We start from the raw sequence: 26,668 nt of genomic DNA, 5'->3' as shown, positions 1-26,668 counted from the left end.
CTTATTATAGGAGCAGGGGTCTTTGTATGTCCAAACTACGTACCTTTTGTTAACCCACGACAAAATGTTTGGATCACCTGGGCGAACCAGACTGGCCAAGAAGCCCTTTTTGCTTGTCCATGGCCACCCCATCGGATCCCTTTAAAACATGTCTTATTGGCTATCCTTATTTACACCCCAATGGTTTTCGTGGGCATTTACGTAATATTACGTTTCTTAAAAAGTTCCTTATTTAAGAAAAAGGGGGGAGGTGTGGGGATGTATCATCCCTACACCAACCTAATGGAAAGTTCCATGAGGAGGTAAGGGTCACGATGGGACACTTGCCAGGCAACAGTTCATGGCCTTATGTAAGGCCCCTTGGTGGTCTAGGATTATATAAGATGATCACGGCCTTATGTAAGACCCCCTGGTGGTCTAGGATTATATAAGATGATCATGGCCTTATGTAAGGCCCCCTGGTGGTCTAGGATTATATAAGATGAGGTAAACAAATCATGGCCTTATGTAAGGAACGGTTGAACCAATCGGTGTGGGGCTATACATGTGATAAACACATGATTCTCCTTCTTGTCCAATCCGTAGATGTATTATTATAGCCTAATTGTGTTATGTAATGTTGAGAAAAAACTATAAAAGAAAGCTTTCAATAAACAGAATTCGGATTCAGCCTGCAACCACATTGGTCGTGTGCTTTATCCGCTCCGCATGGAACCCCACAACTAGGACCTCAAAATTCCACTTGTTCTGTAGAGGCGAGTACCATTGAATAGTCTTATATTTATGTTAAACAGGGACTCTAAAGATTCCCCATTTTGGGGAGGAAAAAAGTGGAATTTTAAGGTTTCAAGACTGAAAGACTAATTACAATACCCTATGTCAGCATACTCAGTAGTTGATTGCATGAGATGATGAATTTTCCACCTATACATTGCATATTAGCTAGGTTTACTGAACTAGCAGGACCATTGTTCTGATCTAGTATGACAGTTTTGGTGTTCCTTTTAATCTCTTACACAACCATTGCAACTTCTGTTATTTTGCTCCAAAACAAAATATTGCTGATGAACAGGAAACACTCTAGAAGCATTTGTCTTAAATACATTTTGCCATTTAATTTAAGATGTCCCCTGGCTGGTATTCTTCAGGATATCTTTTATACATTCACCCAATTTATTTACATAAAACCTTTTTTTCCCCTTGCACAAATATATGCTATCATAGAATCATAGAATATCAGGGACCTCAGGAGGTCATCTAGTAGGACCAAAGCAGGACCAATCCCCCAACTAAATCATCCCATACAGGGCTTTGTTAAAAAGCCCTTACAAATCTCTAAGGAAGGAGATTCCACCACCTCCCTCGGTAACCCATTCCAGTGCTTCATCACACTCCTAGTGAAAAAGTTTTTCCTAATATCCAGCCTAAACCTCCCCCACTGCAACTTGAGACCATTACTCCTTGTTCTGTCATCTGCTACTGCTGAGAACAGTCTAGATCCATCCTCTTTGGAACCCCCTTTCAGGTAATTGAAAGCAGCTATCAAATTCCCCCTCATTCTTCTCTTCTGCAGACTAAATAATCCCAGTTCCCTCAGTCTCTCCTCATAAATCATGTGCTCCAGCCCCCTAATTATTTTTGTTGTCCTCTGCTGAACACTTTCCAATTTTTCCACATCCTTTTTGTAGCGTGGGGCCCAAAACTAGACACAGTACTTTAGATGAGACCTCACCAATGTCGAATAGAGGGGAATGATCACGTCCCTCGATCTGCTGGCAATTCCACTACTTATACAGCCCAAAATGCTGTTAGCCTTCTTGGCAACAAGGGCACACTGTTAACTCATATCCAGATTCTCGTCCACTGTATCCCCGAGGTCCTTTTCTGCAGAACTGCTGCCTAGCCATTCAGTCCCTAGTCTGTAGCAGTGCATGGGATTCTTTCGTTCTACGTGCAGAACTCTGCACTTGTCCTTGTTAAACCTCATCAGATTTCTTTTGGCCCAATCCTCTAATTTGTCTAGGTCCCTCTGTATCCTATCCCTACCCTCCAGCATATCTACCGCTCCTCCCAGTTTAGTGTCATCTGCATCTATCTCTCTTCTTTACAACACAGAACTGCTGTTTCTCTGCACAGGACTTGGGGGTTTTAAAAAGGCAGAGGCAGCAAGTGCTTGAAGTATAAAAGTGTCTTGTCAACACACTATCTATTTTTTAAAGACATAGTGGTAGTGACAGTTACATCATATCCACAATATTGTTTGGTTTCACTAGAGCAAAAGCAATATTATTTTCCTGTGTCCATATTCTTCCTGTCATGGGGTCTCAACCTGTAGGTTGCCAACATGCAGAAGATGCTGAGCCACAGTGACTTCAGTGGAAGTTATAAGTGCTCAGCCCTTTTCAAGATTTAGACCCAAAGGGGTGGTTCACTGTGGGAACTCAATAGGGAACATCCTATCTAATGTAAAAGGTCATAATGGGAAGGAGAGATTGGGGCAATAGGGACCCTAAGGGAAGAAGGAAGCAAGGTTTAGAGCAACCCTTGTGATGGGGGAGGGAGGGGCAAGAAAAGTGCTGAGGCGGAGCTGAACTCTGGCCCAGAAACGGTGGGATGATGTCAATAAGACAGGTGACACCCATCCATTTTCACCAGGGCTGGGAAGAACTCCAAGCTGATTTCTACCTTGATCCCATTAGAGATAAGGTCACAGCCGTTATCCAGGGCTCAAAGGACCCAAATCACAGGTATTTCTACTTCTCCCATACCAACTGACACCAAATGTCAAATGAAAGAGGAGCAAAGCTTCATTGTGAAGCCAACAACAGATGTACCTTGGAGAGCTGAGTTGGGGGCATGAATATGCTTAAGTATGCAAACTAGGGTAGTCTGACTGCTGAGATATATAGGACCTTTTAAATGTATTACTCAATAGTTGAGGGATGACCATTTTGCTCTACTTTATCATTTACTGTAAGTTTTATAAAACCTCTAAGAAAATTTATGTAGGCTGGGATTTTCAAAGGAGCCCAAGGGAATGACACACCCAAATCCCATGAACTTTCAATAGGAAATGAGTGGTTAACTTGACCATCTCAGACATAGCAAATACTGCAAGAGAATACAGTACCAGAAGCTCTTTTTCCTACCAAAGCTACTTTCACTGTTTCAGCTCAACACTGACTGTGGACACTGAGATTAATGATAATTGGGACAAAATACAACATTGTTTTACAAAAAGTAGATTGTGCCAAACCAACCTCATCTCCTTCTTTGAGAAGGTAACAGATTTTTTTAGACAAAGGAAACGCAGTGGATCTAATTTATCTCAATTTCAGTAATGAATTTGATACGGTTCCACATGGGGAATTATTAGCTAAATTGAAAAAGATGGGGATCAATATGAAAATTGAAAGGTGGATAAGGAACTGGTTAAAGGGGAGACTACAACGAGTCATACTGAAAGGTGAACTGTCAGGCTGGAAGGAGGTTACTAGTGGAGTTCCTCAGGGATCAGTTTTGGGACCAATTTTGTTTAATCTTTTTATTACTGACCTTGGCACAAAAAGTGGGAATGTGCTAATAAAGTTTGCGGATGACACAAAACTGGGAGGTATTGCTAATACAGAGAGGGACCGGGATATCATACAGGAAGATCTGGATGACCTTGTAAACTGGAGTAATAGTAATAGGATGAAATTTAATAGTGAAAAGTGCAAGGTCATGCATTCAGGAATTAATAACAAGAATTTTTTTTATAAATTGGGGATGCATCAGTTGGAAGTAACAGAGGAGGAGAAGGACCTCAGAGTATTGGTTGATCACAGGATGACTATGAGCCGCCAATGTGATATGGCTGTGAAAAAAGCTAATGCGGTCTTGGGATGCATCAGATGAGGTATTTCCAGTAAAGATAAGGAGATGTTAGTACCATTATACAAGGCACTGGTGAGACCTCATCTGGAATATTGTGTGCTTTTTTGGTCTCCCATGTTTAAGAAGGATGAATTCAAACTGGAACAGGTACAGAGAAGGGCTACTAGGATGATCCGAGGAATGGAAAACCTGTCTTATGAAAGGAGACTCAAAGAGATGGGCTTGTTTAGCTTAACCAAAAGAAGGCTGAGGGGAGATATGATTGCTCTTTATAAATATATCAGAGGGATAAATATCAGGGAGGGAGAGGAATTATTTAAGCTCAGTACCAATGTGGACACAAGAACAAATGGATATAAACTGGACATTAGGAAATTTAGACTTGAAATTAGATGAAGGTTTCTAACCATTAGAGGAGTGAAATTCTGGAACATCCTTCCAAGGGGAGCAGTGGGGGCAAAAGACATATCTGGCTTCAAGACTAAGCTTGATAAGTTTATGGAGGGGATGGTATGATGGGATAGCCTAAATTTTGGCAATTAATTGATCTTTGATTATTAGCAGTAAATATGCCCAATATGTGATGGGATGTTAGATGGGGTGGGATCTGAGTTACTACAGAGAATTCTTTCCTGGGTGCTGGCTAGTGAGTCTTGCCCACATGCTCAGGGTTTAGCTGATCGCCATATTTGGGGTCAGGAAGGAATTTTCCTCCAGGGCAGATTGGCAGAGGCCCTGGAGGTTTTTCGCCTTCCTCTGCAGCGTGGGACACGGGTTACTTGTTGGAGGATTCTCTGCACCTGGAGGTCTTAAAACCACGATTTGAGGACTTCAGTAACTCAGACATAGGTTAGGGGTTTATTACAGGAGTGAGTGGGTGAGATTCTGTGGCCTGCGTTGTGCAGGAGGTCAGACTAGATGATCATAATGGTCCCTTCTGACCTTAAAGTCTATGGCTTGGTGCCAGTACACCTGCTTTGTCTCTACAGGAGCATACGGTGATAGAGCTGCTCAATACAGAGATTGTATTATTCCAATACTAAGCAGGATCAGTCTCTCCTGCAGAACAGGAGTGCATATCAATTCATTGCCCTGATCTTCTCAGAGATTTGGTTACATTTTTAAGTAGTAATTTTGACAGAACAAGCAGCAGAGGAGAAATCAGGAAGAAACTAAAGAGAGTCTTCACTGAGACGAATGGTTCTGGAAAGGGAATAAGGAGTGAATTAGAAAGCCCAAAATAGAAATGTTGTGTATAACTTTTGTGCTCAATTAAAACATATTGTATCTTGGATGAAAACATCCCTTTTCTTTCCATCAGTGGATGAGATTCCCAAGTCCTGTGCTCTATCATTAGCAGGGAGTAAACACTGATAAACAGTTAAATTTAGCTCTGGCATAAACAGAATCAACATCCATTTTATGGGTGTAACAATCACTTAGTACAATCACTTAGTACAGGGCTTTATTCGCTCTAAGGGATGAAAATCTGCTTTCACTGAATATCAATGGAGTCATACAGATGTCAGGATTTAACAGGAGATGATCAATTGCAGAATATGACTCTCAGCTTGTGTATCAGATGTCTTGACTCTACCTTTCCTAACAACTTGTAACTCAAACTTATTTCAGAAACTACTTCCTTGTACTCATGATCCTCAAGAATAAGAAAATGAGATAGTAGAAGAGAGCTGATCAGGACTTATCCTAGCATAGTCAAATTAAAAAAAAACAACCACCATAATGTCTAATTAAATATAAACACCCTCCAAATGCATGGAATAAAAATAGCTAGATTCTTCCAATTTTCTCTAGGATAGGCCTGAATCTAGACATCTTCTATTCCCACTCTACAGCACTGCAGTATATTCATAAGTTCTGCACTGGAGTACATTCACAAGTTCTGAGCATTCTCTTTCAACCCAGCACTATACAATGTAGGACATGTTTGCATTATATTCAGCAAGATTAATATGACCCACTTATAACATCTATATTGGGGTTAGGGGAGAGGAACAATATCAAACACAGAAACACATCTGATATGTATTTTGCAGACAGATAGCTGGATATACTTGATATAGATATACATCTATATTGATACCTATACATTATACTAATATGAAACACCCCAGCAGATTGACGTATGTGGGGAAACCTCATGACCTCTTAAAATTAGAAACTCAAAATACAAGAGTGTAGTTAGGAAAAGTGATCAGAATTCACTAGTTGCTAGGCATTTTTATGGAAAGAGGGCACATTCACTCATCTTATTAAAATGCATGGGAATTGAAAATATCCTAAAGCCCGAGAGGGGTGGGGACAGAAAATCTATTTAACAGAAATGGGAAACTTACTCTAAATTCACCTTGAAAGCACTTTCCCCATCACAGTCTTGCTGAGAGACTTTTGATTTGTCTCTTACCTAGCAGGTAATTATAGAACTTCTTTTTCCCCGACTAATGCATACAAAAGGGGATCATTTTAACATTTTATGCAGATTATCGTGGTTTGTTCCTACTGAGGTCTTTGTTGGAATTATTTCCTTTTTATTCTACCTCCCTGAACCAGCTTTTCTTTTTTTATTTCCTTTTATTCCCCATATTTTGTCCCCTGGCTGTATCATTTGATATTATAACTGCTTTATATTGCTGAATATTGCTGAACTCTACACTTCAATTTTCCTTTGTCCCTATGACATAGAGGCCCATTCGTGGTTCCTTCCTCTGTGTCAGCAATTTTTGTCAGGCCTGACATACTCACTATACCTAATACACCATTGTTATAATCTGTATCTAACTAAAAGACATTTTGTAATATATAATTGGACAATTAATAACTCAGTAATCATTAACATTCTTTCATGATGTACATACGTGGTTTATATTAAGAGTTATGGACATATGCTGGAAACATGGCTAAGGTGTGTTTAAACTAGGCATGTCAGGGGGAACTGGTAAAAAGGTCTGCCCTAGACAAAGGAATGTGTTTGCTTCTCTTACCAGCCTGATTGAAAGGCAAAAACAATGAAGGTCAATGTATATATTAGGTAAACAAAGCTATCAAGCAGGGGAGGAAGAGAAACTTTATCAGGACTATAAAGACAGGTGGTCTAAACCTCAAATGATAAGCAATTGAATCAAGTGATTGTAACAATATTACTGATTTATAAAAGTACGAGTGAGGTGTTTCATGAAAGCCTATGAATGTGTCTGTGATAATTGCTGGCAGGCTGTTGGATACAAAGCAATTGAATCAGAGCTGTACCTTATACAGAACATGAAGTGCATGCTGGCTGTGTCCCCCCCAGGCAGGAAGCCACAAGTAGCAGAAGCATTTTTGGGGCATTCAGGGTTATAATACAAGTGGTGGCACGACCGCTGGCTGGTCTGAGTTGCACCCAGAATATGACAGTCCCCCTGTTTTCTCCTTTATTTTCAGATTTACTGTTGTCAAAGAACAACGTCATTTAGGTGTATGTGAAAGGAAGTTGGGATCGTAACTAAAGGTCATATGCTGCCACTCTCAGGTGAGTAAAAACATTGGACAGTGAAAACCCAGTGGCAAGCTCTCTGGGCTAAATTCTTCTTAAAGGGATTTCAAATGGAGCTGCACCCATGTAATTGAGAAGAATTTGACCCTGTGAGTTTAAACTTTCAAAGGCATATCCTCAGCTGGTATAAATCAATTTACATAATTAAGAATCTGGTCTGCCACCATAGAGTGTCTGTCTCTTCATGACGCTCCCTATACTGGTTTCCACTCCTCCTGGCTGCATGGCTCCCTAAGAACCCACTGCCACTGTCTGACCCCTGGCACCTGTCCTGTATTCCTTCTAATGGTCTATAGGGTGAAGAGGGGGAGTTACAGCAGCATTAAATACTGAGTGAATTTCCAATTAAAAATAAAGTCAGCACATTGTGTGGTAGGGAGAGCTCAAAATTAGACATTTAAACTATTCAAAGAGGGCACACATGTTGGGACCTACAGTGGTTTCTGTTTATATTCCTCAATGCTGTTTTATGTTTGTTTTTTGAATCAGAGATAGGGCAGGGACTGTGTCCTCAAGAATGGATAAAAGAAAGGGCTGTCCTCTCCAGATATGGAAACTTCTATTACATGAAAGCGATTATAATAGCCAAAATCCCAGATTGGTTTCTAAGCCTCAATGCTAGTTGTTCTGATGTGTTCTTCAAAAGGAAGGGAGAGAGAAATGATTCCTTGTTTTGTTTATTCTCTAATGCCCTTGTCCAGGGTAAAGAAAGAAAATGCAGGCCATCAGTGTTCCCAAGGGACTGGTTATACTATATATTGGGGAAACCAACTAGATAAATGGATATGAAGATAAAATGTTCTGAATGTGTCTAGAAGGTCTGAGTTGTTGAACTGCTCTTGTGGTTTCCACCCCGAGAAGACAGGAATCCAGTTTTGTTAATTAAGCATTGTGTGGTGACTAAGTCACATCTATGATTCTAAGTTTTTGCAGGTGATAGCCAAGATGAACATGGAAGTTAAGAGATCCACAATCCTCCCCACAAAAATCACAGAGCTTTCTTGTTTGTAACAAAGGAAGGGGGAAAAAAATCTTTCAGGCAGGGGGTCAGTATTTAATTCGAGTAAAGGACCTCCCCCCAAACCCTCAGCAACGTGGGCAAACAAACATTCAAAGCTTAAAATAAACCAGCTAAAGGTTTGAAGCTTTGCCCTTCAAGGTATGGAGAGCAGTTTTTTCCTTCTTCAAGCAGCATGCCAGCCATCAATGAATTTGTCCTGTTTTATATACTCTTCAGTCAAATAGCTGCAACTACTCTGCTCTCTTTTCTTGTGCTCCTGAGGGGGAATTCCTTGGGTTCAAACGCCATCTTCAAAATACTCTCTTAGGTCTCAATCCTGCAAACACTGCTACTTTTAAGCAGCTTTCCAGACACGAATAGTCCTGTTGAGTTCAGTGAGACTACTCCCACATGAAGAACAGGAGTACTTGTGGCACCTTAGAGACTAACAAATTTATTTGAGCATAAGCTTTCGTGGGCTACAGCCCACTTCATCGGACGCATAGAATGGAACATATAGTGAGGAGATATATATACATATAGCAAGTTACATTCATAAGTGTTTGCAAGAAGCCCCTTATTCCTTAAAGAGCACATGGCAATGTCTAGAATTCACACATGGCACTTTCTCTTCTTTCCTAACCTTTATTCCCTTCCTTTTTCATTTTTTTCCACTTCATATTATATCTTAGGTTTTTCAATACATCAATCTGGTACAAACATGACAACCTTTACATACCATACATGTGTAATAAATTCCTCTTAAATCCTTCCTCTTACTCTGTGTATTTGGTGAAGTTCATTTTTAATAAATATTTTTAAAACAACTTGAGTAAGAGAACTCTTTTATTCTGAGCTTTAACATAAAACAGCACAATATTAAATCTTCTTGCCTATAATGAAGACCAGTACTTCTTTTGCTAGACACAATACCTATTATTTAATTTGGATTCCCAATGCTTCATTGTGCCTTCCACATACAGTATATATTTTAAAAGGAAGAAGCCTCTCCTATGACTACCTTTAGGAAGAGGAGGATAAGCAACAGCTTTGTTCTTTTGCAGGTTAAACTTTTCAGAAGAAGGAGGAAATTAATTGCTGCTCTGTGACACAGGTGAAAGGCCAAAACAAAAGTTACATTTCTGCCTGCAGTAACAAACCCTGCTGCACTAACATGGAATACAAACAGTCCAAGGCAATACATTCTTTTTCTATTCTCGGTTCGTAAATATATGGTTTTGTGTTCTCCCCCAGAGAAACTGTGAATCCCACAATTTTTCATATCCTCATTTCTAACACATTACAGTCAGTACAATAGACTCTGTTCTCACCTACGGCTGACACTGATCCAGGATTTCCCTGGAATGTCTAGGAATCAGCTTCCAATTCCAGGAGAAAATTAATCAACTATTCCAAAATCTAGGAATATGGCAACACTCCATTTTGTAGGCCCTGTTGCCCCCTCAACAACTGAATCCTGAACTACTTCTGACCTTCCACTCACAGTGTGGCATTTCCTTAGCTGGTGTGAATCAGCATAGCTCCGTTGTCTTCAATGCAGGTCCACTGATTTACATCAGCTGGGGATCTAGCCACACGTGTCTGTCCAATGACTTAATAAAAAAAATCTGAAGTATTCTCCAAAATTCATGGGTTGGGTGAAGATACTAATAGGATCCATTAATGCAGAGGTACAAAACCTGAATTGCTATGGTCATCTTCAGTGATTTTTCCAGTTGCCCTAGATAGCCAAATATATAGCCAGTATTTCCCCAGGTATTTAATACAATAAATATTCTGAAGTATGAGAAATGCTACAAACATCAAAGTAACATTTTTTATAATTATCTAAGTGCGTAAGGCAACCCTGGGAAAGATTTTTATTTTTTGTTTTTCAGGAGGGTAAACGTTGTTCTTCTAAAACAATAGTTCTCAACCTTTTCCATACTGTGAATTCATGTTGCAACACACACAGATTTGGGAATCACCCCCCTCCCAGCTTTATTTCCCTTTCCATCTTGCCACAAAGAAAGAGAGCATTGTTGTGATCTCCCTGAGTCCTGGTTCTAGAGATCATGACCCCCCTCAGGTTGAGATCCCATGCCCGAAAAACCTCTTCACAATTTTAATGAAAATCAATGCAGTGGGGAAAAGAGATTCTGAGTGTGTCCATTTGTGAGTCCCACATACAGGGAATAAAGTAGAGAAAAATGGAGAGAATGGAAAGAGCAGGGAGGAAATTATCAATATTGTACACTCGTTCATTATTGCTCATCAGCTTCTGAGAGCTGCCATAAGTCTACATTGACTTTCTTGATCTAGAAATGGAATTCCTAACAGTCAACAATCCTAATGCTAGGCTATTGTATTTTAGATAAAATTGTATGCTCTTTTCATATACACACAATAGAGATCAATAGAACATATATATTTTCCAAGGACCAGTCAGCCCATTCAAAGGAGTGCACTGCACGAGATAGTGCTTGAGTTTTAGGCCAGTGACTTACCCAAATGTTTCCATCCTGGTGATATGGCTTCCAGTTTCTCCCTGTATCACTATACAGCATCCGGTATTGAGTCACCCAATCAGAGCTGCTGTATCTGCCTTGCGTTGCGATAGCACTGATTTGTTTCCTGCTCCCAAAATCCACCTGCAGCCATTGATAATGGTCACTATCTGATGGAGACCAGCCTCCAGCCCCTGTTGAGTTGAAACGAGACAATCAGATGTCTTAATCCAGGCTGCTTTTGAAGTGAAGTCATTGAAAAGATGCTAGTTGCTGGGTGTAAGCAGAGAACAATATAACACTAACACAATTAAAACATATACAAAAGAAATATGATGAGACCTAAAAAAAATGGTCACCTCTTTTATATATGCCACAGGAAACTCAATTTCTTTCAAGCTGTTTCAGATTGATATTATAACCTTTTTATGATGTAGTTATATGATGTAAAGGAATACCCTACAAATGAGACTCTCTTTATAATTCCTTAATTAGAACTTATTAGTAAGTGTCAAACTTTAATTGTTAAGGGTTGACCAATTTTCCATGACGTTCTTTGTCAGAGTCAGTTGACGCAAATCAGTGACAATCTATTGATTCCTTATACCCTTTAAATGCTATTTCAAATTAAAAAAGATTATACAAATTAATTGGGAGGGAATAATAGCATGCATCTCTAATTTCCTTCCCTCTTAGTCCAGCATTTCACTGAAATAATGCATAGACCTCAAAGAATATCTATCAGCAGTAGTTAAAAAGGAAAGGTACTGCAGAAATGGCTCTGATTTTGATTTGCTGGGTGTACAGGATGTCACAGAGTACATTAACTGATGCTTGAAAAATGTATTATCACTCTTTATGGGGCTATGAATTAACTTGATAGTAATATTATTAGCAATATTCTTTTCAATCACTAGACTGTGTTGAACTGTTCTTAATAAACAAGGACAATGGTGCATAGATAAGAGCGAGTGTCAAGACATTAATGCAAGTTCTTACTCTACTAAAGCTCAAAATATTAGAGGGGAAAATAGCAGTTAGTTACACACAGGGTTATAAAAGACATTGAGATTGTGGCATAATGTGCTATACTGTGAAAGTGATGGGTTTTTGCAAAATTATATCAATAATTGTAAGTATTACATTGGGAAAAAGCAGAGAATAATTATATTTATACTCAAATGTGAGATAACTATGCAGAAAAAAATCTGCAAAGATTTAAAATGACTCCAACGATTTGTTCCAAACACATTGCTAGGATCTGGCAGGTACTATGTGATAGTGCAAAACCATTTAGTTTATCATGTGGTAACTTCTATTACTTTTTTCTATTGGTGGGACTAAATTTACACCCCAGTCCTTCTAGGCAGCCCCTAGGTTGCCTTCTGATCAATCAGCTGGCTTTATTAAATAAAGCAAACAAACCTCACCAACACAACTACAAAGAACTATGGTCACATACGCATATAGGCAAGATGGTTTTCCATGGGAATCAAAGCCAGAACTTTCATCAGCAGTACCACAGGGCAACTTCCAGAGAGAGCCTTTAATTTGGAGAAAGGAGGCAGTTGTATAGTCACTGAGACCAACCAATGGTGGAAGTCAAAGTCACACAGACTTGGCCTTTTTCAGCATATGCCCACTTAGTACATACTGCTTCATTTTCTGTCTCTAAATTGTTGAGATGGTGATTCCATCATTTCACACAAGAAATGGGTGCCTTTTGATACTATATTAACTGTAAAAAGAACAGGAATACTTGTGGCACCTTAGAAACTCCACAAGTACTCCTGTTCTTTTTGCGGATACAGACTAACACACCTGCTACTCTGAAACTTATATTAACTGTAGTGATCTAGTATTATAGTGACGTAGTGAACTGTGTGTATATGGCTGTGATCCTCAGAGCACCACAGCACCAGCAGGCATGCTGTTGTCATAATACCGAAAAGGTGGCATGCAACATACCATTGGAAAACTAATAACTCACTGATCATTAATATTCTTGCTTGATATATGTATGGTAAACCCATAAAGGACTTTATACGTTCTGGGAATATGATCTTAAAAGGTACTTAGCAAGCAGTGTCTAAGCCATGCCTGACAAAGAATGTGGTTCTGCCTACTTGAGTGTGTATCTGATGTAAATTAAGCAAGGTGTAACCAAAGACAAAGAAAAGCAAGTGGGGAAAGAGGACTACTTATCAATCTTGGCAGGGGCTGCCGACTGCATGCCCAGAAAGCCTTCCCGTCTCTTGAAGCAGGGTCAAAGAACTTCAGGAAGAAATAAGCAAAGAGAAAGAGCCATTTTGGCTTCTATCACTTGAGGCATTAAAGGGTCCAGAGCTCTTGAAATCACAGAACGATGGATCCTTCAGCCAAGGGGGGTGGTTGTGGTGTCTCTGAGTATAGGTGAAAAGCCTGCTTATGCATAGGCTAACTCGCTGAAATCAAGTTTTAGTCTTTTTAGAAGTATATTTTTTTACTTTTATTTGCTTGTGATCCTTTCTATCTTTATTCCTTAACCTTGGTATCACTTAATCCTGTTAATTTTTGTTTAATATACTTGTTTTACTTTTACCATAAACCACTTCAGTGCTTGTTTAAAATAGAGTGTTTGTTAACCCCACATAAGGTAATAAACTACTGGGTACTATCTCTTTGAGGGAGCTTAATTTCTGTAAGTGTTCAGTGAGAGAGCTGGACACTACAGGACAAATGGTTGTGGGGAAATTCGGGACTGCTGGGATCACCTTTCAAAAAGGAACTTGCACTTAGAGTTGCAGGGCAGGTGTTGACACAACCTCTTCCAGGTCTGGATTGAACCTGAAAGCACCACAATGGCTTGAAATTTTGAATTTTTCAAAAGGTGTTATAGATTAACACCACCATGATCAGGAGGTTAGTTTAGTGCTCATTTACATGCATAGTATAATGTGGGAATTTAAAGTAATTATTAAAAGCATCTATGGTGATATTTATTCACACACATACACAATCAGATTTACTAGACTTTTCATAGAAAAATGAATAAGGCAGGACAAAACAGAATAGACCCCCTTTATTTCCCCTTTGCACTGGTTTTGAGTGACTAGGTACATTTATTTGTGGATCTAGTAGATTAGCCCCTCCAGTCAATCAATGCCAATATCCCCTTCCATGTTGGTATATCTGAAGCTGATGGCACACAATGATAAAAAGGTGTCCATGTGAAGGTACTCTGACCACTAGCTTCCTGACCCACTATAGACAGGGTGTGAGGAGCATAAATGGTACTGAATGGATGCCCTTTAAACCAGTTGCAGTCTTTAAATCAGAGTATAAATGTATACAGAAGTTTCACAGCAGATGAAATCTGATTGGTTTCTATTATTTCTTTTTCTTTTTAATTTGTTAAATTGTATTTCGCATTTATGGAATGTTTAGGATTGAACTCTCTGGAAACTCAATCTTTTTGTCCATAGAGCAGTACAATATAGAGAGGAACAACAATGACATTTCCTTCACAATAGCCCTACAATGAACTATTTCTGAAGTGCACAATGGCACAAGGTACTACAAGGTATTACACATTATTTAGATTGTAAATATATATTTTTATATATATTATATATAAGTCGGGGTAATACCACCACCTAGTGTTAAGGTAGTATATCCTGACCTATGGGTTGTGTACTAATTATATTGATTATTTAAGAATTCCCAGTTAACAGTCTGAGGTTGGATAGGTTCTTGTCGCAAGATCAGGCCCAATATTATTAGAATTACTGTTCAACTAAGAACCTTGATGTACACAATTACAAACACTCACACTTAAGAAAAAAAATCTGTATTTGTAATAGTTTTATTAATACGGTTAGCAAAGTTAGAAACACTGCAACCCACCAAGATAGTTAGAGATATTTCAGAATGTGCATCTGAGCATCCATATACTCACACCATCCCTTGCCTAACAACCTGAAGTGTTAGTCATTATCTTCTTCATCATCATCTTCCTCGTCACCATTACCAGTGGTCATCATCCGAATGTCTCCCAATAGCTACATCTCCCAAGGCACACAGGCTGGGATTCAGTTTTTATAATGTGTTATACTGAGACTATTATGCCTAATGCATATTAAGTAGGAGTTTCCCTTTTCTTTATTTGTATTTCTTCAAACTACTAATATTGGGGAGCCCTTTTCCCATAGGTTACTCGTCCATTTACCTCAAGCTTATTAGCATATATAAAAATCTGTTATAATACTATTCTTGTGGACAGACATCTGCTGATGTTCCTAACTTTAAAATATCCAAAACTGGTATAAACTAGCTGTGACATTGGCAAATCAGGTGCCAGCTCTTGCCATGGCTTTAGGCCTAAGCTGAGCACTGACAAATTCATTGCTAAAAACCTGTCTGGTTCACCTACGTATTAGTATGGTTAAAATGGGTGTTGAACATACAACAATGCGTTTAGTGTTCAGAATTTATGAAATGCTTTTTAAGTTGCTGCATGCATTAATCTCACTTACAATATCTTTATCACACGCTATAAGGTAATGATAAAGTTTTTGCTTTATAAGTGTAAAAAATGTTTGCTCTGAAACTGTGAATCTGTCAGGAAGGATTGCTTCCTGCTCATCAAGAAGGCTATCCAAACTAAATGGAGAGGCTAAGTGCAAAATGGGCTCATCCCATCAGCCTGAATTCTGAAAGAAGAAAATAAAAATAGCTGAGAAGAAATTTTTTCTCCCTTTTTTGCTGTTTGGACTCTCAAAGGGCTAGAGCTATGAAACAAAAGCAGAGATCCCCAGGATCGACCTGGGTTAATCCTAAAAGACATTCAGAACTGACACACTACTACAACTCTGCCACCTTTAAAACTATACAGTGTAATTCATTTGTGTGTCCTTGCCTGCTTTAACCTTGTAATAACTCTCATTTCCTTCTTAGTTAACAAATCTTTAGTTTATTTATTACAGGTTTGGCTACAAGGGTTATCTTTGGTCAGAGATCTAAGGTACAAATTGACCTGAGGTAAGTAACTGGTCTCTTGGAACTAGAAGCAACCTGAATCTTTTGTGATCTTGGGTGTATAGCAACCAACTATCGCTAAACTCAGCTTGCTTGGGTGGCAGGATAGACTGGAATGTCCAGGAGCCTGTCTGTGACTCCATGGTAAGACTGTGTTTTAGGAGTTCACACTTGTAACTGTGTTGATGGAATCTAGTTATAGAACACACAACCAGTTTGGAGTTTCTGCCTGCTTCTTGACAGTCTGCCCTGAGACTGGCTCTCACGGCCACAAACTACTCCAGACAGCGTGACACGAGCTTTCTGTGGTTACAGCAGTTTAGTCATTACAGCATTCTATCTTGTGATACCTTAAAATCTAGGGTAACTCCTAGTTAACTGCTAATGCTTTTTGTGCCTTCTGCCTTGATTCTTTTGGCTAAGCTACTGTCTTACAGGTCTTGAGGTTTGAAGGCTCATTGCATTACTATTTTAACTTATACCGAACCTTTATCTATAGGCTCACATTCCATCCCCTCAGATCCTAGTGCTGACCAGAGTGTGCATGTGCCATCCAAACTGAGCAAGTGATCATTCACTATCCTGGGTCTACAGAGGTGACGCTGGACCTTCCTTGTAATTACTGCTCGAGGGCAGGGAGGGGCCAGGCACTAGAAATAAGAGCAGGAAGCCTGCCTTTCCTGTGATCTCAATGACCCTCCTGCTGATGTCCAGACAGCATGGAGGAGGAGGATGCCTGAATTGAATGTAAAGGGGACAAGAGCCAGATCTGAGAGGAGGGAAAGGAGGTGATTAGCACAAGGAACCTGGTAAAACCAACAGGAGTGGGATGGAGAAAGAGAAATTGTGAATGGGAGTTAGGGTGGGGTGGAGTGGGACTGGCTGGGTAAGGAGACTGGTACTGAGACGAGAAGCCTGAGGAGTGGAAACTAAGGCAACGTCCACACTACAAGCTAGGGGTGTGATTCCCAGCTTGCTTAGACATGCTTGTGCTAGCTGTCATCTGAGCTAGCACACCAAAATCAGCGGTGTGGAGGCAATACTGTGCTGACTCCTCTTACCGCGTGCTATCATGGCTACACTACAATTTTTAGCATGCCAGCACAGATGACAGCTAGCATGAGTATGTCTACATGAGCTGGAAGTCACACCCTAGGTCATAGTGGAGACATATCATAGAGCGAGTAGTCAAGGAGAATAATTCTGGGACAAAGAGTCAAGGTGGGGAAGAGACAGGATAAAGTAATGGAATGTATTAAATAATACTAAGTACTCCATAAAATCAGGTCCTAGGAATCTTAAATCAGACACCCAAAGTTATTGGAAACTTTTGACCTCTATCTTTTTGTGACTCAGTTCTGCATCTTTAAAAAGAGGATAATACCGCCCTGTCATCTCACACGGTGTTGAAAATATACATTAATATTTGTGAAGCACTCACTTCCTGTAGTGACGAATACTATGAGGAAATTAATAATTCTGTATTCAGTACAGGAATTGAATAATGTGCTGTAAATAAGGCCACCTACTGAACTAAGAGGATAAAACCAAATATTGAATAGCTACTCACTAACTATATAAAAGAGGGGTTCCATGGAAAAATTAATATATGATCTTGTAGTAAAAGACTGCATCATAATGAACATACTCCAGGGAACAGAATTAAGGTTGCACTGACAACCTTAATTTTGGCATTTCTTAACTTTGGAGTGCTTGATTTAGCAAACTTAATATTTTTAAACATTTTTTTAAAAATTATATAGATAGATATTCTATAATTTAAGAAACAGTATGTGATTAAAGACTCAAAGATGAAAGTTAATGATGCACATATGACCGTAACTTTTGCAGTTTTTATATAAAAAGTACCAGTATATAAAAGCTACTATGAAGCAAGTTACTGACATAAATCTGTAAAACTGATGTCCTCCCAACAACATAATTGTACAATGTCTCATACGCTGTAATGTACTGAAGTTACTTTTCATACACGTGTGTTTACTGTAACTGTAGTATAGTTAAAGAAGATGATTTTATGGTAAGTACATATATCAGAAGGAAACCTAACTACAGTCTAATTACATTCCTACTACAGTGGGACAAAGTTTAATCGCAGTTACATTGGTATTACTGAGATCAGAATTTGGCCTGGTGCAGCTAACAGACCTTTTGGTGACCTGCAAACTGTAGCTAGCTTTTGGAATCTTTTCACCCAAAAAAGCAATGGAAAAGATTTTGAAAATTTTGAACGACACTTGATTTTCTCTTCTTTAATTTGAGGTGACACCACCAGCTCACTTCAAACCTGCCAAAATTGCTATCACATGTTAACAGCTCAATTAACAATAACAGACTGGGTCCAATGTGAGCTGATGACCTAGAGGGGAATGGTGTTGCAAGCCAGAACCTGTAACTTGACCTACTCAACTCATTTCTAACAAGGTAGAGGCAATAAAGGATTTGTAGTCAACAATGTTCTAGCAAAAGTTTATGTCCCAATTTTGCAGCACACTATTGTTTAGGATATGCCCTCATCTTTCTCCCCAAACAATAAAGGGAGAATAAAGTTGTTTCAGTAGGAAAGGGAAGTGAAAGTCACCAGGCAAAGGGATGAACATATTTGATATTGCTACATATGCTGCTTAGCAGAGCAGCTTGTTAAGGAAATGGTGATCAGCCCCAAAGGGAAGGCAGGTGTTAGACCTTCACCAGAAACACACTGTGAAGATCAATTAAAAGTTTCCTGTTACTATTTGATCTATCAAGCAGTGTAATTTGGAGGAGTTGATTACTTTGTTTATTTGGCTTGTGAAATCTGTAACCTCTATTGATCCAAGGATTAAGGTGGTTTTTTTTTTTTTTTTTTTTTAACCAAGTACACACACTGGAATAAATTGTGAGAAAGTTGGATTAAAGTCGTACCCCCCCAACCCCCATGTGAGCCTCACTGGGGCCTCAATTCAACAAATCAAAGCATATGATGAAGTCCATGCTCATTCAGCAAAGCACCAAAGAATTTGCTTAACTTTAAGCATGTGTGTAAATTGTATTAAAGTTCATGTGATGTATGCATGTGCTTTGAGTTCAGCATGTGCTTACGCGTTTTGATGGATAGGAATTGTTTACTGCATTGGGGCCTGGAGGAATAGTCTGATATTGCACAGGCAGGAGGAGGGGTTGTTAACATGCAGAAATATCTTATAACTTTTCTCCCTTCCTAGAGTAGTGGAAAACTTTGAGTACAAAATTGATGTCTGCATTATGCTTAAGCTGGAATTCTGTGCATTTTTTAATCTAATATAGAGGCATGAGAGTATGGTGAATTACCCTTCGTGAAAAACTGATGTGGCTAGGATATTGGAAATGTGGAAGTTGGAAAAAGCGCAGACATTTTAGTCTTCCAGGAAGAGCAAGAGTCAGGCTAACTCTTCTATTTAATAACGTAAGACTTGAAGGCAGGGCCTAGGCCGGTGAATAGCAAGAAAGCAAATGGGAACAAACTGTAAAAGATACTGTTTTGACCTTGTGTTAAATAAGAATGGAATGTAGACTGAGGCAGAAATTAATAAAAAAGTGAAATATTAAAAAAATGTATAACAAAATGCAGCTGTTGCTCATTATTGTATGTAATGAAAGGTATAAAAGCTTGCCTAATTGTTTATCTAACGGAGACCTGCCCATGTGTACTCTCCCATGCATATTGCAATTGCTTGAAATAAAGCTGCCTCTGGCTTGTTGCTCCAAACTCAGAGTGAGGACTTTGTTTTCCTCCACAGAAGTTATCAGTAAGAATTAGTTTGTATTGAAACTGATGGTGAACATAACTATTTTATTAATTCCATTTATGGTGTTCTTAGCACTTTGTTATAAACTGTTTAATTTTTTTTAGTTATTGTTTATATCCTGCATTTTACGGCATGCATTCTTTGCATTTTTTAAAAAATATGGTGGAAACCAGACATCAACTATATTTTTGATGGCAAGCAATTAATTTTTATTTTATATAGAGCATATAATGTAAAATGTCACAAATTGCTTCATAGACTATGAAAGCAATGCAAGTGAGTTACACACGGTTAGAAGGCATTAAAACTACATAGCAATTAAAAGAAAGTAAATATATTGAGGTAAAATGGGCTCACTTCATTAAAGAGACAATGGGCAGATTTGTGTGTGTGTGTGTATATATGTATGTCTGAATGGTAATACATAAAATCACAGACAGTATGTTGTTTCCCAATTTTATTCTTATGCTATTCCAGAATAAAATGTGATGATACACATTTTCCTACTCACCAAGAGGCAGTGACATTGACTAACAGAATAATTAATAATTTGGGCCAGATTATCCTACCCTAACTCATGCTGGCTAGGAATTTACATCACAAGCAGTCCTCATTAACTTTAGCTAGAGTCAGGATGCCAGAATCTGGTCCTCTGATAACAAACAAAAAGAGAACCATTAGTTTAGCAGTAGGAAGCCAGCACTGAGAGCTGAACATAGCAGGCCCTTACAAGCGCACAAAGAGTGTGCGTGCACAGGAAGCCTCCCTCCTACCAACTGCCTGACCCACATAATGGCAGCCACAAATGTAGTCCCTTAATTAGTGTGAGCAGTCTCCGCTGCAATGAAGCAGACCAATACTTAACAGAAGCAAGCACACAAGTTTATATCCCAGCCACTGAGGCAATTGCTTGGATCCTTCTGTCTCCTCATTGCTTTCAACTCTCCCCAACTCAGGGGTACTGAACAGATAAAAAGAGGAAAAATGTGAGGAACGCAGAATTGCACAGAAAAGCATCAACCAACCCCCAGAATTGTGAAAGTTTAGGGATGTTCAAGAACCCCACACATTATCCGTGCTTTCTCACTATGTTTATATCAAATATGTAAGGGAGGGAAAATCCATTTCACAATTCTCTAGGAAGAGATGAAGAATATGTCCATACATTTTCTTTTTTTAATTATTAAATTGTTTTCTTCAATCTCAGCAATGACATGAACAACTTTTTTTCAGTGCCTTCAGGGTTACAGAACTGACAATTTGTTCCATTAAGACACTGAACAAGCAAATAATATTACAAAGAAACATGCACGGGTCTTTCAACCAGTGAGAGAAACCAGGACGGACTCCTATTATAACTACATCCCATATAAAGGGATGTAGTTATAAAAGGGAAGTTATATTTTTCCTCTACAAATTCAAACTGTAATAAGGATGAGTGCCAGTTCACAAGTCCATTTATGAATCCATTTTAAGTGCAATGGGTTTGGGGCAGGTGGTAAAAGTGGAGAGAAACAAAAGGATTCAGATATACTTCTGATTAAACAAAACAAAAACCTCAAAATGTAGAGTAATTTAATGTTCACAAAGCTGAAACTCAGCATACACATTCTCTCTCATTATTATTTTTATTATGGTGGCATTCGAAGCGCTAGACCAGGACCCCATTGTGCTAGGTGCTGTACAAACACAGAACAAAAATATGGCCCCTCCATCCCTAGCGGCTTACAATCTAAGTACAAGACAAGAGATGAGAGGTGGCTGCAGACAGAGAGATGGGGAAGTGAATGAAACAGTGAAATGATGCTAGTCAGCATGATAGGCAGTGGTCTCATCACCACCATTGCATTCTGTGATCATATTGAGATGCAAAGAGGTGACATTTTCATACCAAAGGCTGCAACTTTTAATCAGAATATATTGCAACATGAGACATTCGAAAAATCCAACAATCACTTTATGAGTGTTCAGTTATTACTGTGATTAGTGCAATAAGGGACGACCTATGCATTGTTCTGCAATGCCTTATTTTCAAAACAGGATATAGAAAGTTTGTTCTCTTCCTTCTCCAGACTGACATACAATAAAAGGGCTTATCACTGAAAAATATATATAATTAAGTACAAAATATTCAGAACATCAAAATGCTGAGAATGTAAGCATTTTCATATTATGTACATTTCAAACTGGTCTCTTTTCATGACTTTTTCACTGAAATGGAGTCACACTGGTAAAAATGGGCACTTTTCAGTGTCACTGCAAGGCTGTATGAAGTTCTGGGATTTTAAATGTTTTCAGTTTACCATTTTTCATATTATGGATAAAAATCACAAATGATTTCATGCAGGTAACATCTTAGACTGTTTTTGGAGTGTATTTATCTCCTTTCATTGGATTTTTTCATGTGATTACTTACTTGGGAGGGGGACAATAAAAAAAATGGCACATCCTTATATGTTATGCAGAAGATAGTACAGTATTCCAAGGATGGGAGGAAGGATCTCCCAAATAAACTCAAATTGGGATTCTGTTTGAAGTCAATTGGGGTTAAAGTCCTATTTTGGTTATGCAGACAAAATTCAAGCGCTGAAATTATCTCAAAACAGGCTTTTTGTGCACTAGATGTAAACAAAGTCTTGTGGTGTTAACACGGGTTGAATATACTTTCATTTGGTACATTACTGCCAAGAAGATTATAATAAGAAAGGCTGGATTGCTAGAGATACACAAACTCCCATGCACATTTAACCCTTAGATTCGCAGTAATTTTAACCCAACATCAAGGGTTCCCACTTGGAAAAGGATATATTATCTGTATAACACGATGTCCCTGAGCACATCAGAGGCAGGGACTAAAATCAAGTCCTCCAGATCTGATAGCATGAGGCTCTACTGCCTATATTAGCATAGGTTATACTTTGCCTTGAGGAATGTCATCCTGAGCTTCAGAGGTCTGTCACAGCTTACATCCTCAGCTGCACCACCATTTGGTAATGCAGAGCTCCTGGATGGATGTCGGAACTGCCTGGGACTTGTGAATTTGAAAGCATGAGCCTCAATTTAGTTTAACAATGAGAAGGTTAAGGAGTGACTTGATTACAGTCTATGAGTATCTACATGGGGAACAAATATTTAATAATGGGCTCTTCACTCTAGCCAAGAAAGAAATAACGTGATCCAATGGCTGACAGCTGAAACTGAACAAATTCAGACTGGAAATAAAGTATAATTTTTTAATGCTAATAATTAACCATTGGAAAAAATTTAAATCAACAATTTTTAAATCAAGTTTGGATTATTTTCCCCCTAAAAGTTCTGCTCTAGGATATATTTTCAGGGACTTCTATGGCCCATAATATACAGAAGGGCAGACTAGATGATCACACTGGACTCTTCAGGCATTGGAATCTAAGTGGATAAAGAGACACACTATGTTAGCATAGGTTAAATATACACATATATAACTTCACCATCCATTTAAATACACCAAACCATTTTATATAGCAGGTGAAGTTCATGCCTTCAATCTTGTTAATAGGTATCCAATATGGGTTTGGGGTAGGAACAGAAATAAAATCATCATTATCCAGTGCACAAGAGGAAGAGGAGAGACTATTATGGAAAAACAGTCAATATATTTTGGAACAATTATCTCAATTTCTCTCCACATCCAGATAACTCCCAAACATCAAGTTGAAGTCCACTGCTAAATACATAGCTGATATATTACGTGTCAACAAAAATGTTATGAACTATTTTCCTTATTTCTCCACATCAAAGTAAATACCAAATAAATCCCAAAGTAAATCCACATCTCAATATTTGTCACTTCATAGATAAAATGAAGGAAATACTATATATAAGCCCTTTTTTTTTTAGCTGAACTCCCAAGAAACTCAGAGGATCAAAAAAGTAACAGCCTTTTTAAGACACTTTGCTGATAATGAATATCTGCATTCCAATGTTTCTCAAGATACACTCCTGGGTGCCTAAATGCTTTCCATTAAAATAAGAATACTTTGCATTTCAATAGCACTCCCCAAAGAGCTCCAAGAACTTCATAAACATTAATAAAGAACGAACTACACTACAGAGTTTTGTCCACAAAACTTATGTCAACACTCAAGAATCACTATAATAAAAATTGGTATTTCATGTTCACACTCACTACTCTTGGCAGAGCGTGTTCACAGTTGGGGCACTATCATTGACAGTATGTACCTATCCCACAGTCCAGCTCAACACCTTCTGCTGCTAGGTGTTGTGAGAAGGCGGAGTGGATCACAGCACATCTTGGGACCGGGCTCAATGTCCAGTGATGCATTGCTTTCCGTCCCAGCATTCCATGGGCTTCCGGCTTTCTTTCACGGCATTTTTCAATAGCCCATCTTTGCTGTGCATCCCAGCATCCTTGTGACAAGGGATGGATCCTGCACGGCTCTCCTATACTCTGATAACTATCATGAAGACATTGTAGGTGGCAGTGCAGTTAATTGTGAAGTTCCTAACTGAAGAAGACTCCCAGTCGCCTGACATGCTATGTGATATGGATAGGAGCAACTTTAGATTGCTTTTGGCATTCACAGAACAGCTGCAGAGGGTGGACCGTCACTTTTAGGCTCAGGGAATAAGCACTGAATGGGAGGATCGTATCCTCATGCAGGTATGAGATGATGAGCAGTGGCTACAGAACTTTTGGATGCAGAAAGACACCTTCCTGGAACTGTGTGCGGAGTTCACCCCAGCACTGCTGCGCAAGGACACCAGAATGTGAGCTACCATATTGGTAGAGAAGCGTGTGGCAATTGCTGTGTGGGAAATAGCGACTCCAGACTGCTACAGTCAGTCGTGAATCAATTTGGAGTCACGACATCGATCCTTCGGGCTGCATTAATGTAAGTGTGCAGGGCAATTAATTGCATCCTGCTACGAAGGACTGTGACTCTGGGAAATGTGCGTGAAATAGCAGATGGCTTTGCAGTAATGGGTTTCCCTAACTGTAGAGGAGCAATAGATGGCACACATTCCAATTTTGGCGCCAAACCACCTTGAGATGGAGTACATCAATACAAAGGGATAATTCTCCATGGTGTTGCAGGTGCTTGTGGATCACAGTGGGCATTTCACTGACATCAACGCAGGGTGTTGCAGGAAGGTACATGATGCACACATCTTCAGGAACTCTGGCCTGTATAGAAAGCTACAAATGGGGACTTTCTTTCCAGACCAGAAGATTACAGCGGGGGATATTGAAATGCCCATAGTGATCCTGGGAGACCCGGTATACCCCTTACAGCCATGGCTGATAAAACCTTATACAGGAAACCTAGGAAGCAGTAAGGAATGGTTCAACAACAGGCTGAGTAGGGGCTGGATGATAGTGGAATGTGCCTTTGGCAGATTAAAGGTGCTCTGGAGATGCCTTTATGGCATGTTAGACATCAGTGAGGATAATATTACGATGGTCATAGCTGCGTGTTGTACATTGAATAATCTTTGTGTAGCGAGGGGTGAAAGATTTGCTCAGGGGTGGAATGTTGAGGCAGAGCCCTTGATCTTGAGCAGCCAGATACCAGGCCTATCAGAGGAACCCAGAGGAGGGCAATTCGAATAAGGGAGGCTTTGAGGCAACACTTTGAAAAGGAGAACGAGTAATGTACATCTCCATGATTTGTGCTACAATGACAATGTTACATTACATGTAGATTTTCTAGGAAGCAATGCTGACAGTTGAGGCCTTACATTCCAATAAGCAAAGGATTAAACTGCCTGTGCATGTAGTGGTAGTGCCTGCTATCTCAATTTGTAGGAAACAAATAAATGTGAGCTACCATTCAAAAACTTTGCTTTTATTGCACAAGAAACAACACACACACACACACACACACACACCCAGAGGTGCCAGGGAAGGGCTGTTATTTTGAAAGTTGTCTGAGGAGTTGGAGTGAAGGGGAAACAGAAAGGACTACGCGGACAGAGTTTGCGGGGCATGAAAAAGAGTTCTGAATGTGCTGCAGAGCATCTGCTCAGTCTGCAGCATTATTAAGCACTTCAGCATCTGCGTTTGCTCCTCTATCACTTTAATCATCCATTCAGTAGCATCATTAAACTCCTGATTTTCTTTTCTGTCCTGCCTTTCGGCTTCCCTCCACTCCTTGCGTTCCATTTTCTCTGCATTGGAGAAGTGCAATAACTCCTGGAACACGTCTTCTTTGCTCTGTCTTGGGTGCCTTCTTATCTGGTGGAGATGCTCAGCCGGTATGTGCGGTGTGTTCCTGAAGGCCACATCTGCTGAAGCAGAAGGAACAATGCACAGAAGCATGATTGTTAAATTCACGCACAGCATTGAAACATTTCAGTAAAATACACCTATTGTAACATAACAATCACTTTCTCACTGACCCTTGGCAAGCACACATCTCTGCGAACACCCAAAGCATGGAGAGTGTTGGCTGGCAGTGGGGTGGGGTGGGGTTGGGGGGCTCTAACACAGGGAAAAGAGCACTCTGCAAGTGTTGTAGTGTAGCCAATTAGGGGGAAAATGCTGAAACTCCCACACTTTTCCACAGGCAGGGGTCATTGTAGCAGATCTCTCTGCTAAGTGTAAGCAGGGAAGTGAGGGTACATCTACTACACGCTTGTGGCTTCCGCCCTGGTCCCTATGCTGCTTGCCTGTGTGTCGCTTTGGTCCCTGAACAAGTGATTGCCAAATGGCACAGGAAAGTTTCCTACAATAGGGGAAGGAACAAAGCAATTCTGCCAAGGAACCTTCAGCAGAGGATTTCCAAGTACCTCCTGGAAACTTTCCTGGAGATCTCTCTGGAGGATTACTGTGAAATCTCGGTGTGCATCAATACTCTGTTCTGCTGTACAGATTAGCTACACAGGGAAACGTCCAGCACAGAGAAACAACCATCCTTGTACATTTCTA

General features: G+C 39.5%; 1 protein-coding gene across 2 annotated transcripts in view; it reads right to left on the bottom strand.

The window, feature by feature from the left end:
* Positions 1-26,668, bottom strand: part of CNTNAP2 (contactin associated protein 2) — a 1,641,691-nt gene that overhangs the window by 1,054,726 nt on the left and 560,297 nt on the right. For both annotated transcript variants that reach the window (XM_008179187.4, XM_065583877.1), the window contains exon 3: positions 10,937-11,130. In XM_008179187.4, coding sequence (XP_008177409.1) covers positions 10,937-11,130 — 194 coding nt within the window. The remainder of the gene's footprint in view (positions 1-10,936; positions 11,131-26,668) is intronic.

Source organism: Chrysemys picta, chromosome 2, assembly GCF_011386835.1.
Source record: "Chrysemys picta bellii isolate R12L10 chromosome 2, ASM1138683v2, whole genome shotgun sequence".
NCBI classification, from domain to species: domain Eukaryota; kingdom Metazoa; phylum Chordata; order Testudines; family Emydidae; genus Chrysemys; species Chrysemys picta.
The sequence above is the reverse complement of the archived record's forward strand: the minus strand, read 5'-3'. Positions and strand labels throughout refer to the sequence as shown.